The sequence below is a fragment of the Aquarana catesbeiana genome, linkage group LG01, assembly GCF_042186555.1.
Source record: "Aquarana catesbeiana isolate 2022-GZ linkage group LG01, ASM4218655v1, whole genome shotgun sequence".
NCBI lineage: Eukaryota > Metazoa > Chordata > Amphibia > Anura > Ranidae > Aquarana > Aquarana catesbeiana.
Genome location: NC_133324.1, coordinates 39,030,414 through 39,047,132, shown reverse-complemented (window position 1 = coordinate 39,047,132; position 16,719 = coordinate 39,030,414). Strand labels below are relative to the sequence as shown.

Below are 16,719 nucleotides of genomic sequence, written 5' to 3'. Positions count from 1 at the left end.
ATGACGTATGGAAACAGGCGAGAAGATTGTGGGACAACAATCAATTAAAAACGAAACCTCAGCCTGTACAGATCTGTAGACGTGACAGACCCTGAATGTGAGCACTAGCTAACAGAAATGCAGTGAACGAAAAACTGTGACAAACATATGACATAAACGTAAAATACATGGGAAAACGAGAGAAGCATGGGAAAACGAGAGAAGCATGAGAAACGAGAGAAGCATGGGAAAACGAGAGAAGCATGAGAAACGAGAGAAGCATGAGAAACGAGAGAAGCATGAGAAACGAGAGAAGCATGGAAAACGAGAGAAGCATGGGAAAACGAGAGAAGCATGGGAAAACGAGAGAAGCATGGGAAAATGAAAGAAGCATGGCAAAACGAAAGAAGCATGGGAAAATGAAAGAAGCATGGGAAAACGAGAGAAGCATGGGAAAACGAAAGAAGCATGAGAAACGAGAGAAGCATGAGAAACGAGAGAAGCATGAGAAACGAGAGAAGCATGGGAAAACGAGAGAAGCCTGAGAAACGAGAGAAGCATTGGAAAACGAGAGAAGCATGGGAAAAACGAGAAGCATGGAAAACGAGAGAAGCATGGAAAAACGAGAGAAGCCTGGGAAAACGTGAGAATCAAGGAAACACGAGAGAAACAAACGTGAGCACCAAGGGAAAAACGTGAAAACATACGAAAAGTAAGAACATGATAAATGTAAGAAACATGAAAAGGCATAAGAAGTGACACATAGCACGAGAAACCGTAAATGCATGAAAACACTGTAAAAAAAAAAAAAAAATTGCATGAAAATATTGTAACAATTGCATGAACACTGTAAACTGCATGAAAACACTGTAAACTGCATGAAAACACCCAAAAGCAACATGGAAAACAAGAGAAACATGGAGAAAACGTGAGAAACATGGAGAAAACAAGAGAAACATGGAGAAAACAAGAGAAACATGGAGAAAACGTGAGAAACATGGAGAAGACGTGAGAAACATGGGAAGACGTGAGAAACATGGGAAGACGTGAGAAACATGGGAAGACGTGAGAAACATGGGAAGACGTGAGAAACATGGGAAGGCGTAAGCATGAACAAATGTGCGAGGCATGGAAAACGTGGGAAGCGTAAGAAACATGGAAAACGTGCGAACCAAGAGAACACGTGAGAACCATGTAAGGCGTGAGTAACATGGGAAACATGAGAAATGTAAGAAAACATGAATAGGCAAGAGAAATGACAAATTGCATAAGAAAACGAACATTGCATGAGAACACCGTAAATTACATGAGAAACGTAAATTGCATGATGAGAATCGTAAAATAACATGAGAAACATAAATTGCATAAGAAAATGTAAATTGACCATAACAAAGCATAAGAGATTGAAAAATATGCATAAGAAACCACAATTTATAAAACCGTGAAATGCCTTAAAACGTGTAAAATGCATGAGAAACCGTAAAAAGCCTGAGAAACCGTAAAAAACATGAAACTGTAAAATGCATGAGAACCCATAAATTATATGAGAACCCATAAATTATATGAGATAACATAAATTATATGAGAAACCATAACTCGCATGAGAAACCGTAAAATGCACGATAACCGTAAAATGCATGAGAATCGTAATTGTATGCGAAACTAAACATGCATGCGAACCGTAAATAGCATGGAACCGTAAAAATGAATAAGAAATCGTAAAACGCATGTAAATCGTAAAATGCATGAGAAATCGTAAATCGCATGAAACCGTAAAAAACAAAACAAAACATGAAACCATAAAATACATGAGAAACCGTAAATATAAATCGTAAAATGCATGAGAAACCCATGAAACTGTGAATCGCATGAGAACCAAAATTACATGAGAAATTGTAAATTACATACCCCCAAAGGACCCTCACAGAAAATAATGAGAGGACAGGCAACGAGCAAGTGTCCTGCCAACCCCCAGCCTGAATTATCCCCTGACCCTGTGCTTACACATGCGTAACCGTAAATTCTCATGAAACCGTCCTGCATGAAACCATGAAAAAACATGAGAAACCATAAATTGTATGAGAACCGTAAAATGCGTGAGAAACCGTAAAATGCATGAGGAAACCGAAAAACGCATGGGAAAACCGCAAAATGCATGAGAAACCAAAAACACCTGCAAAACTGCAACATGCATAAGAAACCGCAAATTGAAAGAAAGCGCAAAAAAAAAAAAAAAGAGAAATCGCAAATAGCAAGAAACCATGAAATGCATACGAAACCGCAACCGATCAGTAGGAGGCATGATTCCACACTCCGCACCATCACCAGAACAGGGGTGAATGGGGAGCGCCAGCCCATGCAACCACCAGTGACCCCCTGCCGCAGACAGGAAGTGAAGGGAATCCCGTGGTAGGGGACACAAATGGTCAACAACAATCAAAGTTAGCTGGAGGTGATGATCTGGGAGGGGGAGGGCGATCACGCGCCTGGACTACAGCGACGCGCAGCACACAGCACACACTGGCAGCCCCCCCACACAGGAGGAACTGCAAAGCGAGGAACCCCAAACACCACCGACACAGAGCAGAGGAGGGGGCAAGGCCAGAAGCAGCCCCAGCAACAGATCCCCGGCGAGGAGGAGGGGAGAGAGAGAGAGAGCGCCCCGAGAGCGACCAAGAGCCTCCCGCAGCGTACATGCCGCCTCTCACCAGCCGGAGACAAGCCGCGCGAGGAGGACAGAGTCGAGCGTGCGCGTGCGGACACCAGCACGGCCGCCCACGACGGAGGCTGGAACCCAGAGGGCCGCCCGCGCCGCTCCGAGTCTGCAGCGCCGCATGAGGGAGAGCGGTCACAGCGAGCGGTGCCCCCCTTCCCCAAACCTGTAACTCCGCCGCTGAAATAGGGAGATTCGCTCCTTGCAGCCGCACATCTTCCTGTTGAAACTGAAACCCGGAAGTGACGTCAGACGCACACGAGATCCTACGACCACAAGCAAGGAGAAGAAGGAGGGCAGGCTTTATGCAGCCTGACTCCTCCTACAATAACAGGCTGACCTGCGGTCAGCCTTACACTTATTGTCTGTTGCAGGCTTTGACCAAAGTTGAATAATGTTGAATAGTGCCCCTGCTATAGATGAAGGCAATTTTATGTACCTTATGCAGCCTAATTGGAAAACTTCTAGGACATGGCTAAGAACAATGCTAAGAGACACCTTGTTGTTACTGTTCTCCTTCACCACCACAGGAGTGAGCTCTCAGATGCTGAGCTCAGACATACTGTATCAGGAAAAGGAATGTGCACGTGGGGGATTTGAATTAGAGAAAGCGTGCCCTCCTGTGATGGTGAAGGTGAGCAGTAACAACTAGGCGTCTCTTAGCAATGTCCTAGGAGTGTTCCAGTCAGGCTTCATGAGGTACAGTATGTACAAGAAACAAACACAAAAGGGCGCACCAGCCTAGTGCAATATCCCACAGTATGAATTTACTAAGAAGTTATAGAACTTGCTCACAAACGTGTATATAATAAACGCTCATTGAGCTAATCGTCCATGGCTCAACAGTTCTAGACACAGTGCACTCTAGAGTTCGAGGGGGACCCTGCCGGGGGGCCCGAACTGACTGGCACGTTTCCAAGGTAGCACCTGCTTCTTCAGAGCCAAACCATCTATGAGGTGTGTAAATGGCCTACACCTATAGCAAGTGTATTATTCATCTTTAATCAGAGCTTCACAGTTTGTTTTTATTTACAGACATCCCTTATCTGCAGAGGCAGTTTTTTGGTAATGGTGAACTATGCCTTAAACTCTGGACTCTGGGTAATTTTGGTGGTCAGGCTGGGGGGCGCAGGCCTAAAGCTGTGTAAGGGGCCCCAAAATTTCTGATGGTGCCCTGATGGTAATCATGGGCTATCGGTCATTGGGCTATATTGGGCAAGAAGGTGGCAATAGTTGTCCCTGAGCTGGTGGGATCGCGGCTAGGGGCCTGGATAAGGAAGTGGTGGTGGTACAGCCGATGCGATAGAATACCTTACTTCATGAACCTCGGACATAACAGTCAGTATATATACATGTTAAAAGTTGTTATATATATTTATATATATAGTAGCTCACATAAGTGAGTACACCCCTCACATTTTTGTAAATCTTTTCTTCTATCTTTTCAACACTGAAGAAATGACACTTTGCTACAATGTAAAGTAGTGAGTGTACAGCTTGTATAACAGTGTAAATTTGCTGTCCCTTCAAAATAACTCAACACACAGCCATTTATGTCTAAACCGCTGGTAACAAAAGTGAGTACACCCCTAAGTGAAAATGTCAAAATTGGGCCCAAAGTGTCAATATTTTGTATGGCCATCATTACATTCCAGCATTGCCTTAACCCTCTTGGGCATGGCGTTCACCAGAAATTCACAGGTTGCCACTGGAGTCCTCTTCCACTCCTCCATGATGGCATCATGGAGCTGGTGGATGTTTGAGATCTTGCGCTGCTCTACCTTCCATTTGAGGATGCCCCACAGATGCTCAATAGGATTTAGGTCTGGAGACATGCTTGGCCAGTCCATTACCTTTACCCTCAGCTAAACAGAAACAGGAATCTCTGTTTTCCTCCAGTCACAGCATTCCCCCTACAGTTAGAAAGCACTCCCTAGGAGCACACTTAACCCTTTTATCATCCCTGATGTTATCCCCTTCCCTGCCAGTGTCATTAGTACAGTTACAGTGCATATTATTTAGCACTGATCACTGTAATGTCACATGTCCCCAAAAAGAGTCAGTTAGGTGTCTGATTTGTCCACCACAATGTCGCAGTACCATTAATAATGGTCGACATTACTAGTAAAAAAAAATTATTAAGTAAAAATTCCATAAAAATATCCCCTAGTTTGTAGACGCTATAACTAAAAATTTGTAGCAGAATACATATTGGCCTAAACTGATGAAGAAATTAGCTTTTTAATTTATTTTTATTTTTTTTTTATAGGATATGTTTTATAGCATAAAGTAAGAAAATATATATTTTTTTTTCTAAATTGATGGTCTTTTTTTGTTTATAAAACAAAAAATAAAAACCATAGAGGTGATTAAATACCACCAAATGAAAGCTCTGTTTGTGGGGAAAAAAGAAGATACATTTTATTAGGGTACAGCATCGCACAACCGCAAAATTGTCAGTTAAAGTAACACAGTGATGTATCGCAAAAAATGGCCTGATCATTAAGGGGGTAAAACCTTGTGGGGAACACCATATTCATTCTCCCCTTCTGGGTGGGCTCTTACCTCTATGCCAGTGACCCCACAATTAAGTTTGGTCAGTGCTCGCTTTTTAGTCACCAGTGGACTAATGAGTAAGGATGTTCTGTCTACCTTCAATCCTCTTTGGCTGTGGTAATGTCTCCATAGGATTCATGTATGCAAGAAGAATACTCCCATAGTACATATATCATTTAAAACCAACACTTTATTAAAATTTCAATAAATCACTACTCACATATCTAGGGTGCTTGTAGTGCACCACTCTGACCTCGCTTGATAAATCAAACTTTAGTTATGATATTGGGATTGTTGTGTGAGATAAGAAGTTGACAATATTGTATATATTTTTTTTATATATATTTTTATTTTTTTTGTTTTGTTATTTGCACACAGAGATTTATTACATAAGCACTTGATGTTATACAGTATATATAGAGTGATACATAGGATCTGTTTAGAAGGAGGTTTTAAGGTTGGTTTAGAAGCGCAGCACATTAATTGGATTTTAATTGGATTGGATTGTAATTATGGAAAATGGGGCAAAATCCTTAGTGATGGTGCCAGCTGTGTATTCAAGTGTTAAAGTGTATGTAAACTGAGTTTACATACACTTTAACAAAAAGACAAGTAGTTTTCACTCACCTGTGTGTATCTGTACAATCCGAGGATTTGGGCGATTGGGATTGTAGTGGATGAACAGCGATCTCCAATAACACCAGCCAGCTTGCCTTGTCCTTTACATGAATAATTAGGAATTGTCCCATTTGGTCCAGATAAGATCTGTAGAACACTCTGTACACCCTTCCTGGGTTCCAGCCACGAATCATATAGATGGAAGCCTAGAGTGATATTCGGTAAGATGTCTGGGTCCTGGTTAATATTATCAATTGCGGAAAGGAAAGCTAGGAGGTTCAGGTAATACCTGATAGAGGGTCTAAAAAGATTTTTTTCCAAAACAGTAAGTTATTAATTTCTATATATTTGTAAAATATTTTTAAAATATTTGTACATGTGATCAGGTTAACATTAAATACAGAGGGAAAGACTTTTAGGCAATGCTTCCTGGGGAATATAAAACAGCAAAAACAATGTTAAGTTATTGCTGAGTTTTTCACAGCATGTCTGTAAATTAAAGTCTCACCACTAGGTGTTTAAACCAGTCATATGGCCTTTTGATCTACTTGTGGACTGTTTTGATATATTCTGCACAGGTCTGGCAGGTAGTGATGAGACAAACTGCCTTGGGTTCAGTTCAGCACGAAATTTGGTCAACTTCACTGAAACCACTTTAATTAAAAATGCAAATTTTCTGTGCTAATAGGCAAAGGGTTGTCAAAAGGGGTGAGCATTGCCTTAAGGAACATATACCAATGTAAAAAATAAAATACATTAAGAAACCATTCTGCCTGAAGTAGTGATTTTTTTAAATGCTTAAAGGGAAAACCCTTTAAGTCTCGTATGTATTTTAAGGAGGTACTTCACACACAAAAAAATGCCTGAGGTCCCTCAGAAAATACATACCAGACCCTTTGATTCTGGCACATAAAAAACAGAAGTCCTGACACATGCAGCCGATCCCAATTGTAACTAGGGAAGAGCTTCACGTTCGACTCGAACATCGGCTGTTCGCCAGTTCGCCGAACAGCGAACAATTTGGGGTGTTCGCAGCAAATTCGAAAGCTGTGGAACACCCTTTAAAAGTTTATGGGAGAAATCAAAAGTGTTAATTTTAAAGGCTTATATGCATGGTATTGTCATAAAAAGTGTTTGGGGATCTGGGTCCTGCCCCAGGGAACATGTATCAATGCAATAAAAAGTTTTAAAAACTGCAGTTTTTTCGGGAGCAATGATTTTAATAATGCTTAAAGTGAAACAATAAAAGTGTAATATTCCTTTAAATTTCGTACCTGGGGGGTGTCTATAGTATGCCTGTAAAGGGGCGCATGTTTCCCGTGTTTAGGACAGTCTGACAGCAAAATGACATTTCAAAGGAAAAAAAGTCATTTAAAACTACTCGCGGCTATTAATGAATTGCCTGTCTGACAATACACATAAAAGTTCATTGATAAAAACTGCATGGGATTTCCCCACAGGGGAACTCCAAACCAAAATAAAAAAAAAAATGCGTGAGGGTCCCCCAAATTCCATACCAGGCCCTTCAGGTCTGGTATGGATATTAAGGGCAACCCCTCGCAAAAAAAAAATGGTGGTCACACAACATATTGAAAATTTGGGCCCGATTTGGACATTTTCACTTAGGGGTGTACTCACTTTTGTTGCCAGTGGTTTATACATTAATGGCTGTGTGTTGAGTTATTTTGAGGGAACAGCAAATTTACACTGTTATACAAGCTGTACACTCACTACTTTACATTGTAGCAAAATGTCATTTCTTTAGTGTTGTCACATAAAAAGATAGAGTAAAATATTTACAAAAACGTGAGGTAGACCCCTCACGTTTTTGTAAATATTTTATTCTATCTTTTCATGTGACATACTGTGCGATACTGTAAATAATTGCCCGTACACCCTGGTAGGGATATATGCTGCAAATTCACATCAGTTATGCTTTACGGGTAAATTAATGTCTAAAATTAACAAGGTTAAGTATGGAAACCTAATTTTGTGTGTGTGTGTGTGGGGTTGTGTGACTTTAATGTCTCGGCAGACCCCCATATTCCCCTGTGCAGCATCATCTGCCTTCCCTTCTGTTGTGGAATTTTTTTTAATGTATGTTGTCAGATGCCCCCCAGTGTCTGTTTTGCTGTAATACACTTATGCGAGGGTATTCGCACATACAGACGCTGGTGGAAGACCATTGGATGCGGAAACCTTCCCGTGGACACGGAGGATCTGTTTTGCTCTTTTAAGGATGTTTGTGTTCTGCCTCACCAGGGAACTGGCCACTCCATGGCGGTCGCATATAAACTCCTAAGTAAGCAGGTCTGCGTACTTGGGAACCATAGTATAACCATACAAAATTATGGCCCACTGGGCCATAATGTAGTATGGCTTGCATCATTGGTAGCAGTGGGAATGTGCACACGGTTGTGTTCGGAACCATGTGCACACAGCATGGTTTTGCACACCACCGTCTGCACACGTCACTACTGCATTTCTATTTGAATATATGCATGTGTGTCATTGGTTCTAAATGAATACAATTGTCTGGCTGATTCTGAAGTTAGCAGCCTCTTTTGTTATCCATGTGTTTAGTATAAATAAAAGCAGCTTGACTACCTTGTGCAGGATGATACTGAGCTCGAGGTGATACCAGCATCTGTTTGTGTTACTTGGAGAGATAAACGAGCGCGCTTTCACGACATTGTATAAGAGACCTCTTTGTGCTTTTAAGCACAAAGAAATTATATGCTTATAGGGAGAAGCCTAAATTTTCCCTGACATTCATGGTGGGCCAGAAAGGAAGCCAACAGATCTTCCTAATTCAGTGGACCTCGAGGGGGAAGAGACCTCTAGAACCAGACCAGCAAATGTCTGCCTATTGTAAGATAACCATACTTCAAGTTTTCAAGTTTTTTGAACATTTTTGCTGTTCTGTGTTCGGGATCTTGATTCTCTGTCCGCTGAATGAGATAAGAACAAAGAGCAAAGAAATTATATGCTTATAGGGAGAAGCTTAAATTTTCCCTGACACTTCAGACCCTGGTGCACCAGGAGGAACTGTATGATGCGTGGAGCTGTCTACATGATCATGAAAAAAACTACACCTACTACTTGGCTAGGCACACTATGTACTCCCTTAAAGACATGCTCCTGATAGATAAATGGCTACTACAAAGGGTATCCCCAGCTGCTATAGCCTATATCACATGGTCCAAACACGCGGCCATTATGATCAAAATCACAAATAAGGATGCGTGTGCCAGCTCTAAGGCATGGTGTTGCAATGCAAAACTTTTCCAAGACCCCTCCAATACTCGTATTCTCTCTCAGCATCTTCACTAATGTTTCCAGCTTAATGAACCCTCGGTCAGTGATACTGTACATTCATCCATGGGCTATTTATCCAATTAGACTGCACAAATCATTAGAGTGCAAATCCAAATAGACTGCAAAACCATCCACCCATCCCCACATGTCAGCGTGCTAGGTGTTATTCTGGACTCTGAACTCTCCTTTCGGCCCCACATCCAATTACTTTCCAAAGCTTGCCGCCTCAACCTCTGCAACATCTCTAAACTACGTCCCTTTCTAACCAATGAAACCACAAACCTCCTGATTTACTCCCTGGTTATCTCTCGCCTTGACTACTGCAACTCCCTCCTCATTGGCTTACCTTTAAATAGACTATTCCCCTTCAGTCCACCATGGATGCTGCTATAAGACTCATCCACCTTACAAACCGCACAGTGTCTGCTACCCCTCTCTGCCAATCCCTCCATTGGTTGCCACTTGCCCAACAAATTAAATTCAAAATACTAACAATAAGTTACAAAGCCATCCACAACTCTGCCCCCAGCTTCATCATTAGCCTAGTCTCAAAATACCAACCTAATCGCCCTCTTCGTTCCTCCCAAGACCTCCTTCTCTCTAGCTTCCTCATTACCTCCTCCCATATCTGCCTCCAGGACTTCTCCCGAGCCTCGCCCATCCTCTGGAATTCACTACCCCAATCTGTCAGACTGTCTCCAAATTTATCCACTTTTAGGCGATCGCTGAAAACTTTCCTCTTCAGAGAAGCCTATCCTGCCTCCATCTAACAACTGCACTATTTTCTCCATTAGCTCACCCCCCACAGCTATTACCCTTTTGTATAACTTGACCTTCCCTCCTAGATTGTAAGCTCTAACGAGCAGGGCTCTCTGATCCCCCCCGTATTGAATTGTATTGTAATTGTACTGTCTGCCCAAATGTTGTAAAGCGTTGCGTAAACTGTCGGCACTATATAAATCCTGTATAATAATAATATTAATAATAATTAGGTTCAAGAGTGAAAAAAGGCATTCAACTTGTGCCTAAATAATATCCTACAGGGCCTCCAAGCCCTGGAAGCCTTTATTAAATTCATGCCCACTGCGGCCAATTAACTTGCCCATACCAACTTCCGTAGAAACGTAGGGCCCATTTGCTTGATCAACATGATCTGCATTTAAAATGACTCAAAGCACACTACTACTCCTCTGACAACAACCCAGGCACATTTCTAGCTCTTAAGCTTAATCTTAAAGCAACTAAGTCTAGAATCTCCCACCTTAATCACCCAAGCATGCAGCAGAAGATCTTAAATCTGACGCCAACTACTACAGTAGTCTTTACAATCTAAAAGATGACCTCTCTGCCTCCCAACCAACAGAGACAGATATCAATTCCTTCTAAGATTCTATCAACCTCCAGAAATCAACAAACCAGTTGAGGGCATTAAATGTTCCAATTAGAGAGAAGGAAATTGAAAAGCCCATTGCCTCTTTACCATTAAAAAATCACCTGGACAGAATGGGTTTTCAAACGAATATTACAAAACATTTCAGACCTCAGTAGTGCCCCATCTCATTACTCTCTTCAAAGCAGCTGCCGCAGCTGCTTCCTTCCCCTCCCAGATGCTGAGAGCATACGTTGTAACATTACCAAAGCCGGGAAAAGGAACCAGCAACCCCTTCTAATTTTAGACATATATCGCTTCTAAATTCTGACCAATAGCATCATAATTTATTAGATCTTTGTAGTTTATATCTATCCAGCTAATCTCAATCACATTTTTCTCTCCAATCATCAAGGATGGCACTGGATTGGATATCCTAAATTGGCGGTTGTATTTAGATGGAGGCGACGTGTCCGCCCTTGATGACGTCAGAGCGTACTGACATAACCGGTAGGGTATACCGAGCGTGACACGTCAATTCCGCCCTTACTACGCAGCTGATACACCAGCGGCGTCTGTTTGTATGAGGATTGTCTGCACAAACTTTGATGTAATTCATGCGGTTTTACCTGTTTTTATGACTTTTTTTAATATTTTTTTTTTACATACTTCACCATGGGAATATTTATATTATTTTTCCCAATCTATGCGTTAATGGTCTTTATGACCTTATCTCACACTGAGGGCTCTACAACTAAGTCCATCCAGCGTCCGGTCAAGTTACAGCATTTCCAGCTACACAGTATTTGGATATAGCCGCGATTCCATCTGGCATTTCCAATACAAGCGCTTTTTGACTCCTGTAGTGGGAGTCACTACTTTCTGGTGAGTAGACTGCGTGACTAGTGTTGGTGGTGGAAGTTTAACCCCTCTGATGATTGCTGAATAGGAAGATTGCATCCAGAAGTTTTTCAGATTTTGCTCAATATTGAACACTTTTTGTTTATAATTTTGTGCTTTTTGTACACTCATCACAAAACACTTATGGTGGTGTTTTCATGATTGAACTTTTGTGAATACATTTAATATCAGTATTTTATTAGTTTGTGTGTCAAGAAATTGACCAATTTTGCACTTTCACTTTTTAGTAGAGCGCGGTTCTAATTAACTTGTTAATTATTATTTCCATTTAATTTTTATATAACGTGCTGCTCTTATATAATTTTATATATTATTGCTTCATTTGCGCGGGTTGGTGGTATTTCCATGCTATTTTGTGTTAGCCTTCCAAGAAGAGTTGAAGCTGTTATAGCTGCAAAGGGTGGGCCAACTCAATATTGAAGCCTATGGACTAAGACTGGGATGCCATTAAAGGTAATATGCGTGTAAAGACAGGTGTCCAAATACTTTTGGTAATATAGTGCATCTGCCTGTACTTTTCATTGAGGACACCATCAATCCTGACCTGAACTCCAACTCCATTTGCAGAAATGCAGCCCCAAACCTGCAAGGAACCTCTACCATGCTTCATTGTTGCCCGCAACATTCATTATTGTGCTGCTCTCCAGCCCTTCATGAACAAACTGCCTCCTGCTACAGCCGAATATTTCAAATTTTCAGTCAGAGCACCTGCTGCCATTTTTTTCACCCCAGTTCCTATGTTTTCCTTTATAATTAGTAATAAGTCGCTTAGCCTTGTTTCCATATCGGGGGTATACCTGGGTCCCACTGGTTTCTGCCAGTTCTGTGCTCCTGGCACTGAGGGACATCTTCCGATAATAAAGGGAAGTAAGCATGATGTGTTTTTCATCTGCTTCATTAAAGGATACGTTCACCATTGTTCACTTTTTTTTTTTTACGTTTACCTCACTGTCTTTATGGCTATTTCAAAACACTTTTCCATTACTTCTACCTTACTTTCTGGACAGACTAGAGGTCATGATACAGAAAGGAGTTGACCAGCTGACCTCATTAGCACACACCCTGCATCCTCTACCCTCTTACCTACCCTCCCACTTCCAGGTGCATGTTATTTAAATGAAATGTGATCATTAGGGATGAGCCGAACACCCCCCCGGTTCGGTTCGCACCAGAACCTGCGAACGGACCGAAAGTTCGCACGAACTTTAGAACCCCATTAACGTCTATGGGACTCGAACGTTCGAAATCAAAAGTGCTCATTTTAAAAACTAATTTGCATGGTATTGTCCTAAAAAGGGTTTGGGGACCCAGGTCCTACCCCAGGGGACATGTATCAATGCAAAAAAACTTTTAAAAACGGACGTTTTTTCGGGAGCAGTGATTTTAATGATGCTTAAAGTAAAAAAAAAAAAAGTGAAATATTCCTTTAAATATCGTACCTGAGGCGTGTCTATAGTATGCCTGTAAAGTGACGCGTGTTTCCCGTGTTTAGAACAGTCCCTGCACCAAATGTCATTTTTAAAGGAAAAAATCTCATTTAAAACTGCTTGCGGGTTTAATGTAATGTCGGGTCCTGGCAATATGGATGAAAATCAGTGAGACAAACGACATGGGTACCCCCCAGTCCATTACCAGGCCCTTTGGGTCTTGTATGGATATTAAGGGGAACCCCACACCCAAATTAAAATAAGGAAAGGTGTGGGGCCACCAGGCCCTATATACTCTGAACAGCAGTATACAGGCAGTGCAAACAAGACAGGGACTGTAGGTTTGTTGTTAAGTAGAATCTCTTTGTAATTTTGAACGGGTACATTTTTAACGTGTTTAGCTCAAGCCAAAAAAATCTTTTTTAAGCTTTTTGGAAAACATAGGGAAGGGTTATCACCCCTGTGACATTTGTTTTGCTGTCTTTTCTCCTCTTTAGAAGATTTCACCTCACTTTTTGTCCCAATGGATTGGAAAGCATCAGTGGAAAGGAGAAATGTTTTTCCCATATTAACTCTTACAGGAGAGAATTTCCCTTCCTAGGGGTAGATTTCATCTCACTTCCTGTTGTCTCCTTCCGTTTGCAAGTAGGAGTCGTTTGTAAGTTAGTTGTTTGAAAGTAGGGTCCTGCCCTATATACTCAGCAGAAATTTGGGCCTTAGGTGTTGCTGTGGCCACAACACTGTAAGCCCTCACAGGGCCCTGCTGTGAAATATTAGATCAAGAATTGTAATTACATGCCCCTGTTGAACAGGAGCTGAAAAATTAGGCCTTAGGCACTGGTGCTGGTGCCACAACACTGCAACCCCTCACAGACACTCTAGTTGGAACGCAGGAACGAGCCCTGCTGCAAAGTATTGCATCAAAAATTGTAATTACACGCCCCTGTTAAACAAGGGCTGAAAAATTGGGCCTTAGGCACTGGTGCTGGTGCCACAACACTGCAACCCCTCACAGACACTCTAGTTGGAACGCAGGAACGAGCTCTGCTGCAAAGTATTGCATCAAAAATTGTAATTACACGCCCCTGTTAAACAGGGGCAGAAAAAATGGGCCTTAGGCACTGGTGCTGGTGCCATAACACTGCAACCCCTCACAGACACTCTAGTTGGAACGAAGGAACGAGTCCTGCTGCAAAGTATTACATCAAAAATTGTAATTACACGCCCCTGTTAAACAGGGGCTGAAAAATTGTGCCTTAGGCACTGGTGGTGGCGCCCAGAACCAAAAATGTTCTTACAAGCTATCAGCGTGATGATTGAGGAGGAAGAGGATAATTACTCAGGGATAGTCACTCAGCATCAGCATAGGCAGTCTTTGAAGGGATCTGAGATTTCAAAAAAAAATTATTCGGTTACATCAGCATCAGGTGCTTGGTAGCTGGTGGTGATCCAAGACTGATTCATTTTTATGAAGGTCAGTCGATCGACCGAGTCAGTGGACAGACGCACCCTGTGATCGGTTACCACGCCTCCAGCAGCACTGAATGTGCGTTCCGAAAGAACGCTGGATGCAGGACAGGCCAGTAGCTCAATTGCATACTGTGCAAGCTCTGGCCAGTGATCCATCCTCAAGACCCAGTAACCCAGAGGATTTTCGGTGGGAAAGGTGTCCAAGTCTGATTTTGCCCCTAGGTATTCCTGCACCATGTAAAACAGACGCTCACGGTTGCTGGAACCGATCATACCTTGGGGCTGCGGACCAAAAAATTGTCTGAACGCATCGGTCAGATGGCCACCTTCTCCACCGCTCCTTCTTTGACTGACCGAAGCCTCAGCAACACGTTGTCCAGAAACAGGAGTTTGTAACCTCCCAGTCTCTGGAAACGCGTTGCACAGACCTTTCTGCAAGGCCTCCCGAAGATGTTTCATCCTCTGCTCCCTCTGCGATGGCAAGATAAGGTCCGCAACCTTACCCTTGTAACATGGATCAAGGAGGGTTGCCAGCCAGTATTGGTCCTTCTCCTTGATACCACGAATACGAGGATCCTTACGCAGGCTTTGCAGGATCAGGGAGGCCATGCAGCGTAGGTTTGCTGAGGCATTCGGTCCGGAGTCCTCTGGGTCACTAAGGACAACATGGTCCGCAGCCACCTCCTCCCAGCCACGTACAAGTCCATGTGTTTCTTGGGACTGATCCCTTAAAGACTGCTGCTGATGCTGAGTGCCAGGCTCCACCTCCATACTGACACAATCTTCCTCCTCCTCCTCCTCCGCCTCCTCATCCTCTTCCTGTGTGATCGGCGGGCACGCAGGAACACTGTCTGGATAAAGGGGGCCTTGAGAGCTAAGGAAGTCCTCCTCTTCCTGCCTCTGTTCTGCCTCAAGTGCCCTGTCCATTATTCCATGCAGCATGTGCTCCAACAGGTGGACAAGGGGGACAGTGTCACTGATGCATGCACTGTCACTGCTCACCATCCTCGTGGCCTCCTCAAATGGTGACAGGACAGTGCATGCATCCCTGATCATGGCCCACTGGCGTGGGGAAAAAAAAACAAGCTCCCCTGACCCTGTCCTGGTGCCATAGTCGCACAGGTACTCATTGATGGCCCTCTGCTGCGTGTGCAGCCGCTGCAGCATGGCCAACGTTGAGTTCCACCTGGTGGGCATGTCACAGATTAGGCGGTTCTTGGGCAGGTTAAACTCCTTTTGGAGGTCCGTCAGCCGAGCACTGGCATTATATGACCGGCGGAAATGCACACAGACTTTCCTGGCCTGCCTCAGGACATCCTGTAAGCCCGGGTACCTGCCCAAGAACCGCTGCACCACCAAGTTAAGGACGTGAGCCAAACAGGGCACATGGGTCATTTGTCCCTGTCGGAGGGCAGAGAGGAGGTTGGTGTCATTGTCGCAAACCACCATTCCTGCCTTAAGTTGGCGTGGCGTCAACCACCTCTGAACCTGCCCCTGCAGAGCTGACAGAACCTCTGCCCCAGTGTGGCTCCTGTCCCCCAAGCACACCAGCTCAAGCACCGCATGGCATCTTTTGGCCTGCGTACTTGCGTAGCCCCTTGAACGACTACGGAGCACCGCTGGTTCCGAGGAAGAGGCCATGGAGGAAGAGGAGGGGGTGGAGGAGAGAGGTGTGTCACAATCATTAGCATTTTGGAGGCGGGGTGGCAGAACAACCTCCAACACTACTGCACCTTGTCCTGCATCCTTCCCAGCTGCCAGCAGAGTCACCAAATGCGCCGTGAAACTTAGGTAACGTCCCTGTCCATGCCTGCTGGACCATGAGTCAGCGGTAATATGCACCTTACCGCTGACCGCCCTGTCCAGCGAGGCATGGACATTGCCTTCCACATGCTGGTAGAGAGCCGGAATCGCCTTCCGTGAGAAAAAGTGGCGTTTGGGTACCTGCCACTGAGGAACCGCACATTCCACAAACTCACGGAAGGGGGCAGAGTCTACCAACTGAAAAGGCAGCAGTTGAAGTGCTAGCAATTTTGCCAAGCTAGCATTCAACCGCTGGGCATGTGGATGGCTGGGAGCAAACTTCTTTCGGCGGTGCAGCAGCTGGGGCAGGGAAATTTGCCTGGTACAATCTGACGTCGGTGTACCAAAATCAGATTGCCCACAAGTACTTGGCTGTGACACACCTAATTCTACACCTTCATTCCTCTCAGTGCAGGTCTCAGAGAGGACTGAAGGTCTAGTGGGGTTGGAAATCTCAGCTGATGAGGAGCAAGGAGAGGTCCTCTTTGTTCTTTGGTGTGGGTCTTTTAGATACGCTTGCCAACGAACTGCATGGCAGGTCAACA

At 43.6% G+C, this 16,719-nt stretch overlaps 1 protein-coding gene across 1 annotated transcript in view; it reads right to left on the bottom strand.

The window, feature by feature from the left end:
* LOC141126425 (vomeronasal type-2 receptor 26-like) overlaps nt 1-16,719 on the bottom strand; it is a 163,989-nt gene that overhangs the window by 101,365 nt on the left and 45,905 nt on the right. Inside the window, exon 2 of the mRNA XM_073612673.1 lies at nt 5,876-6,167. Coding sequence (XP_073468774.1) covers nt 5,876-6,167 — 292 coding nt within the window. The remainder of the gene's footprint in view (nt 1-5,875; nt 6,168-16,719) is intronic.